Source organism: Sturnus vulgaris, chromosome 23 (assembly GCF_052056855.1).
Source record: "Sturnus vulgaris isolate bStuVul1 chromosome 23, bStuVul1.hap1, whole genome shotgun sequence".
In the NCBI taxonomy this organism is placed as follows: Eukaryota; Metazoa; Chordata; class Aves; order Passeriformes; family Sturnidae; genus Sturnus; species Sturnus vulgaris.
In genome coordinates this window covers 5,597,681-5,620,537 of record NC_142265.1, presented here as the reverse complement: position 1 = coordinate 5,620,537, position 22,857 = coordinate 5,597,681, and the positions used below count along the sequence as shown (strand labels likewise).

Genomic DNA, 22,857 nt, shown 5'->3' with positions numbered 1-22,857 from the left:
GCAAATCCTTGTTTTCCATCCAGCACTGGGTTAGAGATCTCAGTGCCCAGTTCAAATCTGTAAAAGGGTGGCATGTGCTGGGTGACATGTGCCCACTGCTTTTACCCACAGAGCTGATGTCATGTGAGCACATCCCTGGAAGGCATTTGCCCATCTCCAAGGCCATTTCCCATCTCATATCCCCCAAATTCCAGCCTGAGCAGTCCAGCTGGATGCCAAATATGCTCCCATTGCCTCTCCATCACCCTGCTCTGGATCATTTCCAGAACAGAGGGGAGGATCTCAGTGCTGGGTATCACACAACACAGATTCCCTGGGCACAGCCAATACATCCCTGCTCTTGCTCACACTGGGAAACCTCCAGCACTCACAGACATAGGGAAAGGTTGATATTCCAGGACAAAACCCAGCTCTGAGTGGATCAAGCAGCAGAAACTGAACATGAAACCTTTCCAGACCCACTCCTGCACCTTGCACAACATTCCGGGTTAAAGAACGCCGTGGGAAAAGACCAACACACAGAAACTGTGAAGTGGGAGCAGCTTGAGGAGGGCTGACACTCACATTTCTGTGAACTTGGTTTCAATATAAATTATTCCTGCTCCTGTTGAGGTAATAGATGATGTCTTTTGGATTTTCCCTCCGCTAACAGCTTCTACCTATGGTTTGATAAAGTCGGCATTGATTATCTCCGTTAACACGTCATATCTCTGACCACAATTTGAGTCATTTGCTGGTGGCACCATACAGTATCTCCAATGGATTTAATGTTTTTTAATAGCATTAAATACTATTTATAATAGCAAAGAGTAAAGATTATAATATTAAAGGCCAAATGCTGTTGATCAGCAAGGTCAGATGGCTGGCAGACAAATCTTTCCCCAAATAATATTAAACTACAGGAAACCATTCCCCGTGTTTCACTCAGCTTTTCATCAGTTCAGTCTCAGAGGTGAAGAAGCAGCTTTAGTCCTTTGTGATGAGACCAAAAGTGTCACAAATCTCATTACCACTCCTACCTGGAAGCTGGCAATTGGTCCAAGACAAGCCAAGAACTGTTCAGGTAAATGCCCTGCTGGAAAAGCACCAGGAAGTTCAGTTCTCCCAGCTCAGCATGAAAGTGGAAAACACATGAAGTACATGGCAAGGATTAAGAGTGAAGTCCAAGTCGTGAAGTTCTAAAGAGAACCACTCCACTAAATCCCTGCCAGCACCCAGGTGAGGCAGGGTTTCACCTGTGAGGGACCTCAGGCAAAGAAAACATCACCTGGGCAGGTGAGACAAAATGTGCAGAGCCCTCCTTTAGCCCAGGACAGCTGGGATCCCCAGGGGAGCCTGGAGCTGGAAAATCTCTGGAGGAAACTCCTTGCTTCCAGCAAGATGAATAATACACCTGTTCCCTACTTGTGAGCAAACACTACAAAGGAATAATTAGAACCTATCTGACCTGAAACCCACATGCCCATTACTGTGGTATTTTTCCACCTACTCCAGGTGAAACAGAAGATGGGCTGGACCTGGAAGGGGAGGGGTGGAGTGGCAGCACAAGATGCTGATTTATAAAGCAGCAGCAAGCAGAGCTCTTTCTCCACAGGCTTGGGACAGGGAGCTCGTCCTGCCTGAAGGATGCCGAGGTGGGAGCAGCATTCCAGCTAACACCTGCTGGCCACACCACGGGGAGCCAGCACCTCGGGGAGCTTCTGCACTCCAGGGCTGCTCTGAGCCACCACAGTCCCAGCTGGGCTTGGGCTTTTCATCCAGAGATTTTGGCTTCTGATCCAGAGGCTTTGGCTTGGCTGCTTGTCTCCATCAGGAAAGGAATAAACTCACCAAGATGCTCAAGGTGGGTACAATGCCCAAGGAACTGCTCCTTGTGTTTCTTCTTAAGTTTTGTTTTGTGAATCTATGCTAAAAGTGCAGGCTGAGTGAAAAACTGAATTAATACCAGGCACTCTTGGGCATGAACAGTTTGGATTGGGAAAAATTCTTGGAGCGGCTGAGCCAAAAATCTCAGCCAAAATCTGGGATTTTCTGAAACTCTGAAGGTTAAAGGCTTACAAGTGAGCAATAGATTTTCCTAACTTCATCAATTTTCTTTATTTTTCTCTTCCATCTGCTAAGTTCCCCCAGTGGACAATTGTTGCCTTTCTCTCCTGGTTTCTGGGCTCTATAAGGATTTGAAAAGCTGAACAGATATTTTGGGTGGGGCAAGTTAAAGAGAGGAGGAGGAGGAAGGTGAAGAGAAAAAATCCCAAGAGATAAAACAGATTGTGAATCTTCAGCATGGCAGAAAAACAATCAGAACTTAAAACAGGCATGCCCTGTCTCTGGGATGTGCACCACTAAGCAAAATCAATTTAGGAATGGGATTTCAGTCTTTAAAGTCCTCAAACTGCTCAGCAGCTCTTTGCTTTCCCCTTCATCAAGTGGCAACATCAAGATTCAAATACTGCTTTAGTTACAGGACAGCTGAAGATAAGATTCCAGTTTTGAGTTCAGAACAGTGTTAAATAATAAGATTTATTTACTATTTAATAAATAATAATAATAATAAGAAATTAATAGTAATTTACAAAAAATACTACTTATTTTTGTTTAAAAACCCATTATTATTGTTTTTTTCTTGTTGTTTCTGCTATTTGAGCTTTCTTTATGTTATGGAGAGATCTTCCTTCATTCATGAGATCTCATAGGAAGCCAAGCACTGGCAGAGCCCTTTTGTGCTTTATCCCACCAGGGAACATCCAGGGGGGGCTCTGCTGAATTCCTGGGGTTTAATCCACAAGGAAAGCTCAGGAATGGGGTCACCCAATGGCTCTGGCACGTGGTTTCCTGGATAATTGGGAGCTGTGGTTATGCAGCTGATAAATCAGCAGCATGGGAAGGAAGTTTGCCCTGCTCAGTGCAGATTTACCCAGGGTTTGGAAACAGCACAGCTCCCGAGATATCACTGAAACAAAACATTCCCTGAGGTGCAGCAGCCTCCCTGGGTCAACAGCTCCCTGTGCCCGATATTCCACTGGCAAAAACCATTGGATTGATGGCAAATCCCTGCCAGCTCCGAGCTCTGTGTGAGCAGGAGCAGAGCAGCCTCTCCTTGGCTTTCAGTCTGGGGTTTGCCTCCATTCCTCGCTTTGATTCAGTGCAAATATGTATTTGTAGGTGTTAGTTGTAATTAGAATTTAAATTAAAATTAAATCTTGAAGTTATGGATCTGAAAAGCTCCGGGAACAAGCAAGTTCTCAATGGATAATTTTCCCCTCCCCTTTCCTTTCACGAATATTTTGCTTTTCCACTGATCTCTTCTTGGTGCTGATAAATAAGTTAATAATTTTCAATGCTGAGGTCCTGGGCAGTATTTTCCTACACTTGTTTTAGATCATAAACTGCTGGAAGTGTTGCACATCCCTAAAGGAATCCCTGTAATTTGCACCTGATGAAGTCCTGACCACAATCACAGGAACACAAACGGGATGGATTTCTGCATAAGACAGGAGAAAACACCTTAAGTAGCCAGGAGAAAGAGACAGCAGAAATTTGTAACTTGTCTAAAAAAGTAGATCTGCAAAATTTGACTTTCTTGTGGTGTTTTACAGAAAAAGTCTGATGTTTACTCGGTTGAGGTCTATGGGACAAAAGATCTGCATAAAACAGAGACTGAAGATGAAGAGGAAAAGCACAAAGACTTAAAAGGCAACAAGAAGAAAAAGAAGGCAGAAGAACTAAAGAAAGAACTGGACCTGGTGAGTGTTGCTGAGCTTCCATTAGATATTCCATGAAATCCTGCACTGAAAATCCTGGCACAGGGAAGGATTTGATTCCCCACACTCCTGGAGTGTGCCAGAAAAATGCTGTGCAAGATTAATATCTAAAGTTATTAACATCTAAAGTGAGAGGATAATTCTGGTGTGATTAAGCCACCAATGGTGCAGAACATGATCTGCCCAAAAAGGAACCATTCCCCAGCTGCAATCACTGCCATCAGTGGTTTTTCAGATATTTCCTGACAACTGGCACAGCCAGCCAGGAATCAGAGGGAGAGGCAGAACTAAATCCAGAGATTCCAGAGCTGAGAGCATTTCTCAGCTTCAAACACAGGGCTTTTCACCCAAACCAACTGCTCAAGAAATCCGTGTTTTCCTCCTGGCTCCCCACTGACCTGCTGGCTGCTCTTGGAAATGTTGCTTCCTCTCCACACATTCCAGTTTCCCAATCTGAACAGAGGGTAATTATGCTGACCTCTTTTTGGGATGGCTGTGAGAGCAGCTCAGAGGAGAGGCTATTTACAGGCTGGATGGCATTTCAGAGCTCCAAGAACACCAAAATAAGCTATTGATTCCGTGATTCTCTCATCCATTCACCCACCACATTGCCAAGATCAGCAGGTAAACATTTCTCAGTCGTGCTGTCCTTGCCACCGGGGGATGTAACTCCACTCCCTTGTTTCTAAAGAGAAACCAAAGCACAGACAGGAGAATTGACTCACCCAAGTACCCATGAATCACTCTGAGAAAACAATTGGGAGATCTCTTAAATTCTTGGCTTCTAAATCCCTGTTCAGCATAAGATATAATTAGGCCAGTGATACCACAGAGGTGTCACTGCAGGCCAAGGAGAAGAGCTTGGAGATTTCCCTCTCCCACACCCTTTTTAACTGTGCTTAGAACCTCTTTCCATCAGACTGAGGAGGATAATTCACATTCCCTAGCCTGGCAATCAAGGGCAGGGGTTGCTGTCACACACACTCTGAGCCCTGCAGTATGCAGAGGGAAATGATTTATCCAAAAGCAGCACAGCCCCTCGTGGCAAGCAGCAAAAACATGAACACACCACCCTGTTCTTGTGACAGATTTGCTGGAGGAGGGAGCTATTTACAAAAGCACTCTGCAAATCAAAAGGAAAAAAATATCATCTTCCACTGGAAGAGATTTTGCTTATCAATATGCAGATTTGTCTAATTAATGAAAGTGGGGTGTCATACAAGCAACTTCATCCATGCTCCCAGATCCAGGCAGTTTGGAAATAAAAATGTCAGCAGTCTGATGCTCTGCTCACTGTCATTTTCTGTCTCTCCTGGCATGCAGGATGACCACAGGCTCAGCACCTCGGAGCTGGAGAAGAAGTATGGCACCAGCATTGACAAAGTAAGTCCACAGGGCTTCCTTAAGGAGCTGCCTCAATCAGGTGCCTCTGGCCTCCCCAGAGCTCCCCAGGAGCAGGAATTTCATGATTTGATGTGTGTGGGTGCCTGCACTGATGCTCCCAGTAAAGCCTAAACCAGCAACCAACTGACCTGGATCTAAAGTGGAGTTTCTCTCCAGCCTGGAGAAGGCTGAGCTGCTGCTTTGAAATCAAAAATGGCACCTCAGGCTTTTGCACCAGGATCTCATTTTTTTCCTAAAGCTGTTATCTGATCTTTTGATTTCACCACAATTCACTTTTCACAATTTATAGCCAAAGACTGCACGGATTGAGCTCATTTTGAAGGAAAATCTAGACCTGAGAAACTACACCTGAGTCCCTTTGACACCTGACATTTGAATATCAAAGCACTGAAGGTGACCAGAGCACAGACAAGAATTTCAGAAGCCCCTGAGTTACAAACACCTCGTGGAAATGCAGAACCAGCAGCAAAAAATGTTTTTCCCTGGCTTTCCAAATACTTAGTCCAGGTCTATTTGATTGATAGCCAAGAGAATGGAAACTCCTGATGGATGTGGCCCCAAATTCAGTGCTCCAGTAAAGAAATTGCTATTTCTCCACAGCAAATAATGAATAACAGCCACTCTGAAATCAGGAGGTTTGGAAATGAGAGTTGCAGCTCGTTTGTGACACAGACACCCTTTAAAGGAGCAGCAGCAGGTGCATTCGGTTCTGAGCTGGGGTAAAAGCCTGTTTTATTGTGATTCCATTGCAAATGTGTCCCCTCCTCCTGCAGGGTCTCTCGAGTGCAAGAGCAGCAGAGATTTTGGCTCGGGACGGCCCCAACGCTCTCACTCCTCCCAAAGCCACCCCCGAAATCGTCAAGTTCCTCAGGCAGATGATCGGGGGCTTCTCCATCCTGCTGTGGATCGGGGCTGCCTTCTCCTGGATCTCCTTCGGCATCCAGCTGGCACAGGGGGTGGATTCAGCCTTTGACAACGTGAGTGGATGAGTAGCCACGCCATGGTCCGGCTGATCCAAATACTACACGGTTACTCAGTAACTACAAGAGGCCTCTCCTTCTCACGGGACTCTCCTGCTGCTGAGCACTTCTGATAAAAACTCGAACACCTCGGGCTTAAAGAGTGCCTGGGCAAAGGTTTTATAACCACGGGGCATAATCACAGTTCTTGAGTACTCTGGGAGCAGTACAAAAGTCTCAAGGCTGTAGACTCTGACTAAAGAGTCTCTGACTAATTCCCTTTGGAGTTATGCTCTTTTTTTTCTTTATTGTATTTGTTTGTTGCGCTCTAATTTGTTCAGGATTGTGGCACTTTAGAGAAGGATTTTAGATGGGAAAATCACTATTAAAAACCCTTTGTAATACACACACAAAAAAAAGCTTTAATTGGTCGTTTACAAGCCAGCACCTGAAAATTCTTTTCTTAGCCTGTCTTTTAACCTGGTCAACATCTCATTTTAAAACAACACAGAACTGATTTATTCTAACAGAGGAATTGCTGATAACCTGTCATAAATTAACCAGATTATATCTTTTATTAATCAGCTCTACCTCGGAGTGGTCCTGGCTCTGGTTGTCATCCTCACTGGTATCTTTGCTTATTATCAAGAAGCCAAAAGCACAAACATCATGGCCAGCTTCAGCAAGATGATCCCACAGGTGAGAACCAGCAGTGCCTTTCAAATGAGGCAAAAATTCATCCCAATAATGCAGGAGGGAAGCCCAGCAAGCCCAACTTGAATTTATCTCTTGGCAAATGACCCAGATAAACGTCCTGAACCACAAACCATTGCTGAAAAGCACACGGTGGCTGCTTTGATGGAGCTGTGAATTGTAGGAAGCAAATCCTTGTTTTCCATCCAGCACTGGGTTAGAGATCTCAGTGCCCAGTCCAAATCTGTAAAAGGGTGGCATGTGCTGGGTTTCACAGTTTGCAGCCCACTGCTTTTACCCACAGAGCTGATGTCATGTGAGCACATCCCTGGAAGGCATTTGCCCATCTCCAAGGCCATTTCCCATCTCATATTCCCCAAATTCCAGCCTGAGCAGTCCAGCTGGATGCCAAATATGCTCCCATTGCCTCTCCATCACCCTGCTCTGGATCATTTCCAGAACAGAGGGGAGGATCTCAGTTTAGAGAGTGGCACAAAGTTAATTTTTGTTCCATTTCTGTCTTCCAGCAAGCTCTTGTCCTCAGGGATGCCGAGAAGAAGGAGCTGCCAGCAGACCAGCTGGTGGTTGGGGACATTGTGGAGATCAAGGGTGGGGACAGGATCCCTGCAGACATTCGTCTCATCTTCACTCAGGGTTGCAAGGTAAACAGGGCTTGGAAGAGAAAAGGAATGAGGGAAAACATTTGGAGCAGTTTGGAGCAGTTTATTACATAGGAAGAATTTCTAAACATAACCAATATGGGTTATTAGAGCTTTGATTGGACAGAATTAATGAAGTCAGAGATCAGAAGCCTGAATGTGATGCTGAGCTCCTCTAGGACTGACACCTCTCTCCCTGAACACCCAAAAATCCATGTTCTGGCTCTGCTCTTTGCCAGCATAGGGCACATGCTCCAATACACAATTGAGAGTTTCCACTGGAGGCAGATCCTCAGAATTGTGGGGTTTTCTCAGCCTGCTGCTGAAAATCCCAGTGACAGACACACAGCATTGGCTGAGTTCCCACAGGAACAGGTTCTGTCAGGGACAGAGCAGCTCAGAGCACTGAGAGGTGTTGATGTCACTGATGATGGGAGAAGCCCCCTCCCCTCCCGGGCTGGACACCACTGTGCACTGCTGACTTTAATCTGGGCACGTCTCCCTTTCATTAAAGGTGGACAATTCTTCACTCACAGGGGAGTCAGAGCCACAGTCCCGCTCCTGTGACTTCACCCACGAGAACCCCCTGGAGACCAGGAACATTGCCTTCTACTCCACCACCTGCGTGGAAGGTGAGCTGATCCTGAAACTGGCCATGGAAATCCCATTTTATCCTCTTTATCTGTTTCTCTGCTGCCTCCAGCCACGTTTATCATCAGTGTGCACACCTTTACATCCTTTTATCTTTTTTCTAACTAATCTTTGACCTCTACTCATCAGCTTCAGGGGAACTGAACGTTCCTAGTTTTTATTATTTACCAGGGTGCAGAGAGAAGGGCCCCCAAAAAGGCATGTGCAGAGGTGCTGCTTGGTCCTGCTAACTCATTTGAACAATTCTGCTTTGAGGAACTTCAGAGAGGTTTAATTACTCACATGAATTTTGACCTGAGCCGATTAAAGCATGACCTTGGGGGTGGTCACACTTAGCATTTGTTCCAAGGCTCAGCGTGGTTATGGCTGCACCAATCCACGAACTGATCTGGATTTGAACTGACAGTGCTTTCCTGGCAGTTTTTCCATCCATACCTGCTGGGATGCGAGGCTGCAGCCGCCTCTGAGTGGTGACAGATGTTGTCCCTGCAGGCACCGCCACCGGCATTGTCATCAACACCGGGGACCGCACCATCATCGGCCGCATCGCCTCCCTCGCCTCGGGCGTGGGCAACGAGAAGACGCCCATCGCCATCGAGATCGAGCACTTCGTGTACCTGGTGGCAGGAGTGGCCATCTCCATCGGGGTCCTCTTCTTCATCATCTCCGTTTCCATGCGCTACAAGATCCTGGACTCCATCATCTTCCTCATCGGCATCATCGTGGCAAACGTGCCCGAGGGGCTGCTGGCCACGGTGACGGTGAGTCTGTGCCGGGTTCTCTGCTTGGGCTGGCTTTGGAGACGGGTGGGGGTTCTTATTCCGAGGATAAGCACTTTATTTGGAAATTCTGCTGTAACTGAGTCACTCATCTCAAACCCAAATCGGGTTTAAGTTCAAGTACTGCTCAATGGCTGCTGAGTGCAATGATTCATTTCATCACCACCCGTTCCCACTTGGAAGTGGGGACATTGTACCCTGAAAGTCACATGAAAACTCCATTGAATTCCACATGTCCAACACTGAAATCCCTGCCTGAGGAGCAGCACACCTGCTGGCTCCAAAGCACCCCAGCAGCAAACAAGGAAGGGAATCATTGCAGGATTCATGGGAGCTCCCTGCCCATTGCAGGCTCTTCCATCTCAAACAGCCTCTTGTTTAGAAATAAGACATCTTAGATTTACTTTCTAAGAAATAATAGAATTATTAAAATAATAGAATTCTTTTCTCTTAGAAATAAGACATCCTTATTTCTAGCAGCAGGTTCCTATCAGCAGCAAATCCACCTGTGCTAGTTACAGCCAAACCTCAGATTCTAAATTAAAATAGGGAGAAAAAAAATACATGGCGGCCAACAAACATTTAAAAATATTTAAAATATTCTCTTAAATAAACCAACCAAGCACACAACAAAGCCCAGAAAAGATCTCCCAGGAGAATGCAATCTCGTTCCACCTCACCACACCTTGGTGAGAGCTGGACCCCTTCCCTCCTGCCAGGTGAGCCTGTCCCTCACGGCCAAGCGCATGGCCAAGAAGAATTGCTTGGTGAAGAACCTGGAGGCCGTGGAAACCCTGGGCTCCACCTCCATCATCTGCTCTGACAAGACAGGAACCCTCACCCAGAACAGGATGACTGTTGCCCACCTCTGGTTTGACAACCAGATCTACTCAGCTGACACCAGTGAAGATCAGACAAGTAAATGGGAGAATGGGGGTGTGGGAAGGGGCAGGTCCTTGGAGCAGTCCTGGGATGTTCATTTTGATGGCTAAATCAGACCTGTCTTCCTTCTAATCCCTCTTTAGCTATGTGAAGAAGTGAAAAAAAAAGAATTAATACTCGAACTCCTCACAGGAAGTAAACTTGGAGGAGGTTCTACTCCAGAGCCTTTTGCCAAGAGTACATTTAATAGGGAATTAAGCAGAGAAACATCATCCAAACCCCTTTGCCAGCACTGCTAGAGGGAAAATTTATATCACTTTTTTCCATAAAAGAACCTGTCAAAAGAATAATTTTTTTCTGCAAATAAGTAAATTCTGTTTTTTCACTCTTAAGCTTTCACTTGTCTCATGCAATGGGCTAAAGGATGCAATGTGTGTTTTGCTTCTCTCAGCCCAGCCCTTTGATCAAACTTCCCCCTCATGGACAGCGTTATCAAAAATTGTCACTCTCTGCAACCGAGCAGAATTCCGGCCAGGACAGGAAAATCTCCCCATCATGAAGGTACTGCTGACTTCACACAGTTCCCTTCCTCTGAAAAGCAATTTTCTCTGTTTGTCTATAAAAATCTCCATTTCCTGTGCCAGCCCTCTAAGTTCTTACTGACAGTGGTTTTATTGCTGTACACTCACACAAAATCTAACACAGGATAAAAAAAACCTGCACAAAAGCATAGAAATGCAGATTATCCTGAATTGGAAGAGATCCACAATGCCAACTCCTGGTCCTGCACAGGACAGCCCCAAGAGTCTCTGTGCCTCAGAGCATTGTCCAAATCCAAGTGTGCTGCCAGGAAAAAGGCAACACAAATAGCAGGAATAGTAATTACTGCACTGTTAATTTATTATAGCAAAAGTAAACATGCCTTAATTGAAGTCTTTCCACATGACTGCTTGAAGGTAGTAAATTCTACTGGCTGGACTACCAGAACAAATCTGCTGATTACTCATCAATGCCATCCTCAAATTAATTTGGGTTTGTGCTTCAGCTCACCTGCAGTGACCTGAGTGTGACCCTAAATCTGCTTTACAGCAACAAATGCTCTTTGTCTCTGTTTGCTGTGCTCAGTTCTAACCCCAAGAGCAAAGCAGACATCCCCAAATTGTATTTCAATATTTTTCCAGGATTAGTTGAACATAAAAATGTAGATTCCTTGTTGCTGAGGTGTGCAGCATGTCATGGACTTGTGGAAAAGTAAAATGTTTTCTTCTTTTGTGCACACAGAGGGTCGTGGTTGGAGATGCCTCTGAAACAGCTCTGCTGAAATTCTCTGAGGTCATTCTGGGGGACGTGATGAGCATTAGAGCACAGAACAAGAAAGTGGCTGAAATTCCTTTCAACTCTACCAACAAATTCCAGGTGTGTTTCTTTTTTTTTTTTTTTTTTTTTGGGAATTGTGCCAGATTGATTGTTTCTGTCACTGGGCCTGATGAAACAATGAGTGACCTGGAAGCCTTAATGGGATAATTCAACAACAGAGGAAATTCAAGTTCTAATAAATACAGTTAATTCAAGTTCTAATAAATACAGTTATAATACAAGTTAAAGTTATAATAAATTTCCATTTGATGGAAATTACTGTTTCTTCATGGAAAAGAACATGAATTCCATGGAAAACTAGAAGCAGATGAGGACAATCTGAGCTCTCCCAACCCATTTCCTATTTGTGGCACAGCTCTCCATCCACGAGACCGACGACCCCCACGACAAACGCTTCCTGCTGGTGATGAAAGGAGCCCCAGAGAGGATTTTGGAGAGGTGCAGCACCATCATGATCAATGGCAAGGAGGAGCCTCTGGACAGTGAGAAGGCAGAAGCTTTCCAGACAGCCTACATGGAGCTGGGGGGCATGGGGGAGAGAGTGCTGGGTGAGTGCAGCTGCAGGGACTGCCTGGGAAAATGGGAGGGGAAAAATGAAAATCCAGCTGTAAAACCTGTGAAATGGGGTTTAAAGTCTTGGCACATCCAGCATGCCTGGAAAAATGGTTAAATGCTGGAGTTCCACGGGCAAGGGCAAACCCTGGTGTTTTATCAAGCTCTCCTCTTCCTCCCACATTTTCCTGCCCATCACACCAACCTAAACATCTTCCCAGGTTTCTGCCACTTGTACCTGCCTGAGAATGAGTTTCCAGAGACCTTCCAGTTTGACACAGATTCCATGAACTTCCCCACCTCCAACCTGTGCTTTGTGGGGCTCCTGTCCATGATTGACCCACCTCGTTCCACGGTGCCTGACGCTGTCTCCAAGTGCCGCAGTGCTGGCATCAAGGTGAGGATTTTACAGAGAAAAACACAGTGGAGCCACTACAGAAAGACTCCTTAGGATTATTTTAGGTATTATTTAAAGTATTTAAAATTTAAGATCTTCCACCACATAGTCATGGATTATCTTTCTTGCAACAGCTGCCAAAAATCTCAACCTTAGTTAAGACCATTCTGTGATTTCAATTTAAAGAGTACTCAGAGACAAAACATTCTCATTTAAGTGTGAATCAGACTATAGGAACTGCACAAAACCCTCAGACCTGGAAATCCAAATTTAACAAAAGCTCAGATACTCTCTCATCAAATCCATTTCTAGAATACAGAACCCACACCATCTGGAATTACTTGCTTGTAAACAGAGTAAGGTGATAAAACAATTCTAGAGAAGGAATCAGGTCTCTGTTTTGAACATTTATCCAAAGCAATCAGTACTCTCAAAATTACTCAAGTGGAACCTGAAGCAGTTATTCCCCTAATTGCACTCCCTGGGGACCCACAAGTAAACTTTCAACCCTAAGCAGAGGTGAAATCTATGTAAATCTAGGAAAATCATATTTGGGATTACAGATCTCAAACCCCAACCCTGATGAAATTTCCCATAGCCTGAAGACAGATCTGCCAACTTTTCTTCAAGAAAAGCAAGAAAAGGCTGTGCCTTATCTGTCAGGACACCTCAGTCACAAGGATCCATTTTAAGATGCAATATTCTAACAAACCCTCCCCACTGAACATACCTAATATAGATCCTTACATAAAGGCTCCTTTATTCTGCATTATTCTAATCTGGCTGCCTGTGACGAGTTCTTCCCTCAGAGTCCTGATCAAGCAGCCTCCAAAGGAGAGGCAGAGCCCAGATGTTGATACAGAGCTGGGCAATTACTGCCCCTAATCTCCCTGTGCTGTGTGCACAGCACTGCTCTGATCCCAAACTGCTGCCTGCTCCTCAGCAGTGCACATTGCCCCTTACCTCACTCCATCGTTTGTCCCTCACTTGTGCCTTGCCCAGGTCATTATGGTCACTGGTGACCATCCCATCACGGCCAAGGCCATTGCCAAGAGCGTGGGCATCATTTCAGCCACCAGTGAGACCGTGGAGGACATTGCCAAGCGCCTCAACATCCCTGTGGAGCAGGTCAACAGGAGGTGAGAGCCAGGCCAGCACCCTGGGCTTCATTTCCCTGCTCCATCCCCGCTGCTTTCTGCTTTTTCCATGACACATTCCCGTTCTTGAGTCATCTCCAGCTAAATGTGTTCCACTCACTGGCTTTCATCTTTGCTGCCCGTGAAGAAAATCTCACAAATTATCCTTTGCAGTTCATGTGGAAGTCGCTGTCACTGCCTGTTTGACAAAACACACGCACACACACAAAGTAAAATTCAGCATCACACGACCCAGCTTGGACCATCGCCCCAAATTCCTCCTTCACCTCTTAAATATGGAAAAAATAACATCACAAGGGAAGGATAAAACTCTTTGCAGAAGCGATGTCTTCCCCTGTCCCTCCCAATGAGAGACCTCTTTAAAATGCATTTTCTGAAGCTTCAATGAGACCCCTCTGTATCCAGCACTGCGATCCACTCTGGATCTCTGCAGCACCTTTCATCCAACTCCCGCTGATTAACAACAACTCCCTCCGCAATTAACCCCATTTCCCGCTTCCCCCCCGCCATCCAGCTGCACGCCCACCCCATGAGTGCCCCATTCCGCCCTTTTAACGTGACAATCCCCCCCGTGTCGGGCTGTGGCCGTGGCAGGGAGGCCACGGCAGCCGTGGTGAACGGGATGGAGCTGAAGGAGATGAGCCCCGAGCAGCTGGACCAGATCCTGCGCGAACACGCCGAGATCGTCTTCGCTCGCACGTCGCCCCAGCAGAAGCTGATCATCGTGGAGGGCTGCCAGAGACAGGTGAGGCACAGGTGGCAAAGGTCACACACACACACACACACACACCAGAGCCAATTTCCAGGCCTCCCGAAGCCCTGTTTATACTCTTTTCTACTCCCCGTGCCAGGACATTATCTAACAGATTGCCACAAACGCTGCCTGGACTCCGTCCAAGCCGAGCAAATTCCTGCTGCAGACACAGCTCCTGGAGCTGTAGCCAGGCCATGGATTGTCCCTGTCACTCTGAGAAGCACAAAAAGCCTCCTGTGCCCTGTCTGGGAAGGAGAATTCCCTCGGGAATTCTTTAAACCCAGATAAAAGCAACGGTGCTGCCACATCCTCTCCTCTTATCTCTTGTGGTAGAGCCGTGTCCTCCTGCTCACAGGAATATTTGGGAGTGGAATTGGTTAGTGCTGGGTGAGCAGGTGAACTCACAGCTCTTTTCCAGCCTAGACTATTTAGGATTCTGAGGTATGAACCCCCCAGAATGCCAGAGCATGATTTATGTACCACCAAGCCTTATCTGTGTTAACTTCCCAGGGCTGTAAATCAGGCAGCAGGATTTAAAGAGAGTTTGTCCCATCCATGGGCAATATTATGTAAAGCAGCCTGGAGTGCAGCCAGGAGGAGAAGAAAAAAAAAAAAAAAGACATTTACAAAGCTCTGTAAAAGATGAAAACTGCCATCAAAAGACTCTCCACTCAAAAATGACATCTTCCAAGTAGATTTTGTGAATTAAAGCCACACTAGTGCTGTGCCTGGATTTAGTAGAGGAGAAGATGTGGCACAAGATATTATTTTATCTTTGTAGTCGTGCCAGCACTAAGCTTCCCAATCAGCATTATCAGCTCGTTGGGTTTAACCAAAGGGCTCTCCAGAGAGTAAAAAAAAAGAGATAAATTTTTTTCAATTTCGTGTGGGTTTTTTATTTTTTGAATGGTCTCTGTCAGGCACACGGTGGGTAAACGTGCTCTGCACTGCTCAGACTCCCACACTCCTGGCAGATTTGGCTCTTCAGGGATGAAAGGAACACCCTCCCCCAGCCAGACTCCAGCTATGTTTAGCACTTAGAGCTTATAAGCCCTTCTGTACATGGCATTATTTATAGGTAGTGACACTGAGCTCAATCCCCCCAGGGACTGGAAATTCAGCATTTTATTAATCAGTTTGCCAGGCTTTGTCCCCACTCTGAACACCAGAAACTTCTGCATCAGCCAGAGCAGAGCCTGGAGCTGCAGGAGATGTTCAGGAAGATAACAAAGAAGCTGAGTTGGATAATCAGAGTTTCCCATCTTTTGGATTAGTAGAGAAATTCTGGCACAGGCTGAGGATGGCCAGAAGCTGTTGGGATAGGATGAGGATGGGCTCTAACTCAACAGTTACATAATTTATGATTCAGATGAAGCCTGGCTGTTTGTGTAGCACTTCATTAAACAAAGACAGGACATTTTGTGTTAATCAAACTTCCCCAGATGTCAGAGGTGAACCTGGATCTGCTCAGACGGGGATGAACACGTACACAGAGCAGAAAATCCATCATCCAAATCTTAAATCCTTTTTCTATCCAACTATCAGATTAATTGCATTTGAAATGCATCTAATTGAGATGTCCACTCTTTAGGATGCAGTGAATCACATCCCTGAATTTTCCTACTCCAAAGGGAACCACACCAAACTCTGAGGTTGCTCTCCCAGCCCTGCCCACCACCCTCCTGATCCCTGGCTGTGTTTGATGTGGGTACAGAGAGGATTCAGAACTTCCAGTCAGCATTTTCCTGCTGGAAATGCAGAGACTGGTGATGGCAGGGTTCTCCCTCTCCTCCCAAGCCCACACCTGGATGCTTTTGTGTGTTCCAGGGAGCAGTGGTCGCCGTGACTGGAGATGGAGTCAATGACTCCCCTGCCCTAAAAAAAGCAGATATTGGGATTGCTATGGGGATTGCTGGCTCTGACGCAGCCAAAAACGCAGCTGATATGGTCCTGCTGGATGATAACTTTGCTTCCATTGTCACAGGAGTGGAGGAAGGTAAAGATAATGTTGTTTCCCACTTTTTGAGCTGGAATCTGCTGGCAGGGCCTCCTGAGCCTTCCCTCCTCTCTTCTCTTTCTGGATTTGTGGATTTGATATTTGGGAAAGCTGGGAGTTAATTCCATTTCTACTCATGACAATCAGAGAATGAGGAAATCATCTCCCTCAGATGATTTATAAATGCAGATTTGCTGTCTCTGTTTGATCCAGCTTCAGGTAAAAGCACTTCCTGACTTATTCCAATGCAGTTTGAGGCCTCACAAAGATATAAATTATTTTCTCCACCTTTTCCCTCTCTTATTTTCTCACACATCACCTTCACTGTGCTCCACCTATGACAGGAACACTCATCCCAGTCTTCTTGCACTGTAAAGAGCTTGTGGTTTCCATTACAACCACAGCATTTTGGGGAACAGGACTTTTCCCCTCAAACTGTCCCATCAAAAGAAATGTTTTATTACACTTGAGTTTTCAGAGGTTTCTAAGGGAGGGTAGCTTAAAAAAACCCAAACCAACAACAAAATTACAAAATGCCTGAGGAAACACATGAGGAAAGTAGAAACAAGCAGTAAATATTTTTCACTTCATTTAGTTAAATTTGAATTTTTTTTCTTCTGGAAAACACAGAATAAAATTCCCTCTGACAGAAGTATTTTCTCTTCCCCCAGGCCGCCTGATCTTTGACAACCTGAAGAAAACAATTGCCTACACCCTGACCAAGAACATTGCTGAGCTCTGCCCCTTCCTCATCTACATCATTGCCAGCATCCCCATGCCCATTGGCACCATCACCATCCTCTTCATCGACCTGGGCACGGACATTGTGAGTTGGGAGCTCCAAAATCATTCCCTGCTGGAATTTCCTGCCAAGGAGAGGGGCTGGGGGCAAAGGCACAGCCAGAGCAGGGGGTTTTGTCAGCTTTATCCTGCAGCTGAGAAAGGCAGTGGAAAAAGGGAGAAAAAGCAGCCAGGTAGAGAGAAAAAAGAGTAGAAAACAACAACCTGCAGGGAGAGGAGGGGACAGAAAGCAAAGACATCTGATCCAGGCTAAAATCAGCAGTGAGCAATTATCAGTGTGTTTTAACCAACAGGTCACAGGGATTTCTGCAGTCACACCTGACATTCCATCCAGCCCAGCCCAGGGGACCTGAAACACCCTTTAATTTGAAATTAATGTTAAATTATTGTCACTCTCCTCTGGCCTTTTGTATTGATCACCAGATCCACTCAAGTTTCAGATTCCTCCCAAACCCCTCACGCATTAACAGGAATCCACAGAGATTCCCCCTCTCCTTTCCTGCCCACATCCACCAGAACCACTTGGGAACTGCAAATTGCTGCCAAACCTCTGAGAACCAGGCAAACGCTGCCCCCCAGCCCCTGAGGGCTCGTTTCTCTTGCAGATCCCCTCGGTGGCCCTGGCTTATGAGAAGGCTGAGAGTGACATCATGAACAGGAGACCTCGGAACAAGAGGAAGGACCGGCTGGTGAACGAGCAGCTGGCTGTGTACTCCTACCTGCAGATCGGTACGTGGCCCCCCAAACACTCTTTGTGTCAGCAAAGCAAGGCAGACTCAAGCTGATTCATTAAAAAAATTAATAAATTAGGAGATGAAACTCAGCCCCTTCCTCTGCAAACCCGCCAGCCCCCTCCTGTGTGTTGTTATTCAGCAATAAATGAGGTTTTATCTGCAGCGCCAAGAACTCCCAAGCTGCCTTTAGCACGTTTCATACACCCAGCACATCCAGTGCTCCTTAACTTTGGTTTTTCCTCATTCCTGCCCCTTTGGTTCCTGCAGGAATCATGCAGTCAGTGGGGGCCTTTGTCACCTATTTCACCGTCTATGCTGAGCAAGGGTTCCTCCCCTCCACGCTGCTGGGAGTGAGAGTGGACTGGGAGAGCAATGCCATCAACGACTTTGAGGATTCCTACGGACAGCAATGGGTAAAGCAGCCCTGAAAATTCCCTGCCTTGTCCCCCACCCACCTGCTTGCTTAAAAATTCTCCCGAAATAAAGGGACAGGGAATGCAAATGAGGTTTAAATGCAAATAAAATTAGTTTCCATCTGATGTTCCCTCAGGAGAGACTCTTTAGGGCTTCCTGCCACCCAGCTTTCATTCAGCCTCTGCTCTTTCATTCATTCTTTGACAATTTGCCACCTTCTCACTCACAGCCTCTGCAGATGCACCTTCCCCTCTGGTCTTGATGTTTAAACCTCTCAGAATGAGCCATCACCATCCTCTCCCAGCCCTGCTAATGCACAGCACCTCTGCCAAGCCCTTTGCAGCCTCCCCCTCCCTCACCCTGCAGAATCACATTGATAAATCCAAACAAACACCCCTCACCCCCAGCTCGTGCTGCAGCCTCGTGACTCAGTCACAGAATAAAACTGGGCCCAAATCTGATCATTCTGTGCCTAAATCTGGAGTAACTCTGCATTCACACCTTGGGAACTGAAATAAAGCCTCCCACCAAGGTTTGCAGTCGCCTGTGGGAGATGGGAGGGTCTGATTTTAAAACGTTTTGGCGTTTCCTTGGCTCTGCAGACCAAATACCAGCGCACATACCTGCAGTGGACAGGCTACACAGCGTTCTTTGTGAGCATCACCATCCAGCAGGTGGCTGATCTGATCATCAGGAAAACTCGGAGAAATTCCATTTTCCGCCAGGGCCTCTTCAGGTGAGTTTGGCAGATGCACAATCCCTGAATGGTTTGGGTTGGAAGAGACCTTAAAGCTCATCCCATCCATATTCCCATTCCCATCCCATATTCCCATCCCATCCCTGCCCAGGCAGGAACACCTCCCACTGTCCCAGGCTGCTCCAGCCTGGCCCTGGGCACTGCCAGGGATTCCAGGGGCAGCCACAGCTGCTCTGGGCACCCTGTGCCAGGGCCTCACCTGGGAAGAATTTCCCTCAGAGGGAAGAATTTTTTCCTATCTAATCTAAAGCTGCAGTTCAGGTTACCCTCCTGCCCTGCTCGGAAGCAGGTGAGCTCAGTGATTTGGCCCTCTCACTTTCAGTCTTTGCACAGAGATTAAGTCTGGCCTTAAACAATTACAAATCTCAGGCAAATATTTTATTACACCTCCCCTCAGCCCCTTTTCTACTTCAGGATAGGGATTTTCTTTAAAGACATTGTACTGGTTATTCTGAAAATGCACCAGCTTAAAACCGACTCTCCATTCATTAAAATGTTTACTAGGAAAAATAAAAAGGGGAGTTTCTCTTCCAGATTACTTTCTGAACTCCTTATCAAGAGATAGCAAGTCTGGACTTCCCTGAGATAACTTGAGGCTCTGAGAAGGGAGATACCAGCTGGCCAAACTCCCCCAGACACTGCTGGCCACCCTCTGCAAACCACCCTGCAGTCCCAGGAGAATTCCAAATATCAGCTGGCACAGAGGCCAGCAGCAGAGCTGGCCTTCACTGCCCGGGTTCCTGATAGCAGAGCAATTAGTTTTCCATCCTTTATCTGCTGGTACAGGGCCTACACCTATGTGTGCTTCCTCCTTGCATTAACACCTGAGTCACCCCCAGCACATTCCCAGTGCAACACCAGCCTGCAGGAAGTGGAACTGGTGCTGGGTGTCTCCCACAGCTGGATTTGGGCTGGGAGTGCTGCCAGGAAAGGCAGGAGCACGTGGGATCCAGGCCAGAGCTGCCCAGGGCTCACCTGGAGCAGGGAAGGCAGAAGGTTCCTGCAGCCACAGAGGGGTTGAACTCTGGGGTTAACTCTCTTGGGGTTTAACTCTTCCTCTTTGCTTTTCCTGCAGGAACAAAGTCATCTGGGTGGGGATATTCTCCCAGATAGGAATTGCTTTAATTCTCACCTATGGCCTTGGACATGTTACAGCCCTGAACTTCACTCCTCTCAGGTGAGCTCTGGTGCCACTGAGCTTCCCCTGCTCTCCTTGTGGACACAAAACAGGAGCAGGAGTCTGTGCAGCACCACTGCAGGATAAATATTTTAAAAAATTCATTATGTTCATCACTATTTCTTGGCCAAAAAGCCCATTATTGCCATAATTTCTACATTATCCTATTAGATTTCCTGCTGAGGATCCAAAAGCCCACTTGTGCAAAACCAACATTTAAATATTTCTTCCAGCCTCTCCAATGTTTTGATGAGCACAGACAGCATTTAACTTTTATTTTAAATAGATCAGTCAAGTGATTTATTGCTGTGATAACACCAGGCAAAATTTCCTTCTGAATAGGACCTGGAATTAATTAATCTGCTTAAGATTGGGAGGCTTTACATGCACATCATCAATTTGAGAGACTATTTAGGAAATAGTCAAGAGGCCCAAGGGGGGCAGGTTTGTTTTAGTGACATTGAAGAGCACAGACAGAGAGCCCAGAACTGCAGCTGAGTTGTTTTCAGAGGTTTCTTTTGCCCCCACCCCCAGGTTCCAGTACTGGTTTGTGGCTGTACCTTTTGCCATCCTGATTTGGGTCTATGATGAAATCCGAAAGCTGCTCATCAGGAGATACCCAGGAAGTGAGTGCATTGTTCTAATTAAATGTTAATTGAATATTTTAATTTCATGTGTCTTTTCCTACCCTTTCACTGCCACCCCCAACCTCAGCTGCCACCCCCAGGTGGCTGCTGAAAAATGAACCATTTTTCTCCAATGATCACTTTTCCTTTTTGAGGAAAAATAACCAATTTTTTTTTTTTTTTTTAATTATTATCCCCTCCCTTCTCCTGCAGGTTGGTGGGACAAGAACATGTATTACTGAACAGTCCTGAGCACAGGAGAGCTCCTTCCCCACCTGGCCCAGCCTCTGCTGCTTTCAAGTCCTGCCTGTGCAATATCAAGCATGGATCCACCCCGTGCTGGGGTGGAGAGATTTCATGAATTCAATGAAGAAATGAGGACTTTAGAGGCTGAGAAATTACCTCCCACTGTACTGTAAAGCCTGGAAATTGAACTACTACCTATTTTTGTAACTACTACAATTTTCCCTCCTTCAAAGATGGAGCTGGAGAGCACTCTGAGAGGGAAAGAATCCAAAGACAGGAACTCCACACAACCCAAGGCATTCATTTGCACTGAAGGAGTTGTTTGCTGATTTTTGTGCTGGTAGAACTGAATTCCAAGTGGGTGCATACCTAGTTCTGTTTTACCTTGCCACGGGTAATTGTGCTGTATAGGAATAATTTGATAATAAAACTTTTTTTTTTTCCAGAAAATTGTTCTCGATCTAATTTTTTTTTTTTTTTTTTAATAAAGACTGAGAGAAACTGAGTGGAATGGGGTCACAGAGGAAAGAAGTGCAGCCCTGCTTTTGTTACCCCCATTAACAGACCAAACACTCGACCCATTCTGATAAAGGTGTCTTGAAAACCAAGCCACAACCAGCAGATGTGAACACTTTGAAATTCGGTGCTCACTTCCCAAAGGTGACAATCTCCAGGGTGAAACAGATATTAGAGTCATTAATTTTAGGATTACTTAGGTATAGATAAAGTTCTTTTTGAAACCAGGCCTTTAATATGGTCATTTCAGCAAGAACCAGTAGGTCCCACTTCTTGTTTAGACAAAGGATTTCCCAATTTTAAAGCAAAAAAATAAATATTTTACTTTGCTTTTTCATTTTTAAATACAAGTTTAGACAAGTTTTACAAAAGAAATGGGGCAGAAGGAGAATTCCTGTGGCAGCAAAGAGAAATTATCCAGGAGAGAGAAACCACAGAGAGCTGAGGGAAGAGAAAAGAGGGATTTTTTCCAACCTAAAGCTGTTCCCTGAAGTGCACACCCTTCCCTGCTAGGAGACACTTTGCATTTCGTGACCTTCTTTCCCTGAAACCTCTCACTTTAGTGCCTGGCTGGGTGTTGCACACAGGTAGAAATATTATAAAAGAAATGTATGCTCTGCTGAATTACCAACCTGTAAATTCCCATAAGAAGAATGAGAAGCAGTTAGCACAATAAACTGCTCTTGTAGAGAAAAACAGTCTGCACCTGTAAAAAACAAAAAATCTGTCCCATGGGAATCAGGGAACAAAATATGTGAATTATCCAAGGACGGGAAGATTTGATGGACATGTAAAATGTAATTTACTAAGCAATGAATTGAAGAGCAAGTAAGTTATGAAGCAATTGGAGTTATACAGGGGGTCTGGGAAGCTGTGTAAAAATGGGCTGTAACATTAAAGATTGGACAAACTGAGCCCCATCTGCTTATTACTGCACCAGCTGGGCATTAATTAATAATTAATACCCCGAGTATCAATTATCCCGGGTATCAGAGACTCACGAAGAAGAGGAATTACCAAGGAAAGGAGGAGGCAGAAAAGGAGCCTGTAAACAACGGGCGGGCCCAAATTCCAGATAAATGTGGAATTTATCGCTGCTTATCGCTGGTGATGCAATCCTGGAGCAGGGCTGAGCTGCCAGCCTGACTCATTTCACACCTTGGCACTCGCCAGCAGCCAGCACTGATTTATTTTATCTTCTGTTAAATGATAGGAGAGATAGAGAAGCTGTAACACAACCTGCACCTGCGGCTTGGCCGAAATTCCTGCTCCAGCACGGGCAGGAAGAGGAAAGGAAAAAAGGAAATTCAGTAGGAGGGAGAATTTGCTGCACAGAGCCAGGAGAGAATGCAGCTGCTTTTGGTTTATTTCTAAACCAAAACACATTTTCTTGAAACAGCTCTTGGGAAAGATGCCTGGAGAGGTTTTGTGGAATACCCCTGGGGAGGTTGTGTGGAATATCCGAGATTAAAAGCACAGTGGCTGCTCTGCAAAATCATCTCTGGAGTCAAAATCTGGTTTTTTCCCCGCTGGCTGAAGACCGAATCTACAAAGAATTCTTACAA

At 45.8% G+C, this 22,857-nt stretch overlaps 1 protein-coding gene across 1 annotated transcript; it reads left to right on the top strand.

Moving 5' to 3' along the window:
• The first annotated feature begins 259 nt into the window (after positions 1 to 259).
• On the top strand, positions 260 to 21,184 carry LOC106857469 (potassium-transporting ATPase alpha chain 2). Its single transcript, XM_014883571.2, has 23 exons — positions 260 to 1,843; positions 3,597 to 3,743; positions 5,085 to 5,144; positions 5,939 to 6,142; positions 6,710 to 6,823; positions 7,345 to 7,479; positions 7,991 to 8,108; positions 8,620 to 8,888; positions 9,626 to 9,824; positions 10,240 to 10,349; positions 11,070 to 11,204; positions 11,521 to 11,713; positions 11,939 to 12,114; positions 13,117 to 13,253; positions 13,866 to 14,016; positions 15,853 to 16,021; positions 16,693 to 16,847; positions 17,428 to 17,551; positions 17,824 to 17,969; positions 18,573 to 18,706; positions 19,803 to 19,904; positions 20,439 to 20,530; positions 20,744 to 21,184. The coding sequence occupies exons 1-23, from the start codon at positions 1,835 to 1,837 to the stop codon at positions 20,770 to 20,772; spliced, it is 3,108 nt and encodes a 1,035-aa protein (XP_014739057.1). The 5' UTR covers positions 260 to 1,834; the 3' UTR covers positions 20,773 to 21,184.
• The last annotated feature ends 1,673 nt before the right edge of the window (positions 21,185 to 22,857 follow it).

What these genes read in the sequence shown, in the direction of transcription:
- LOC106857469 (XM_014883571.2), top strand. An exon ending in TTCCGCCAGGGCCTCTTCAG is followed by an intron (nt 18,707 to 19,802) that starts GTGAGTTTGGCA and finishes CTTTTCCTGCAG; the next exon opens with GAACAAAGTCATCTGGGTGG. An exon ending in CATCAGGAGATACCCAGGAA is followed by an intron (nt 20,531 to 20,743) that starts GTGAGTGCATTG and finishes CTTCTCCTGCAG; the next exon opens with GTTGGTGGGACAAGAACATG.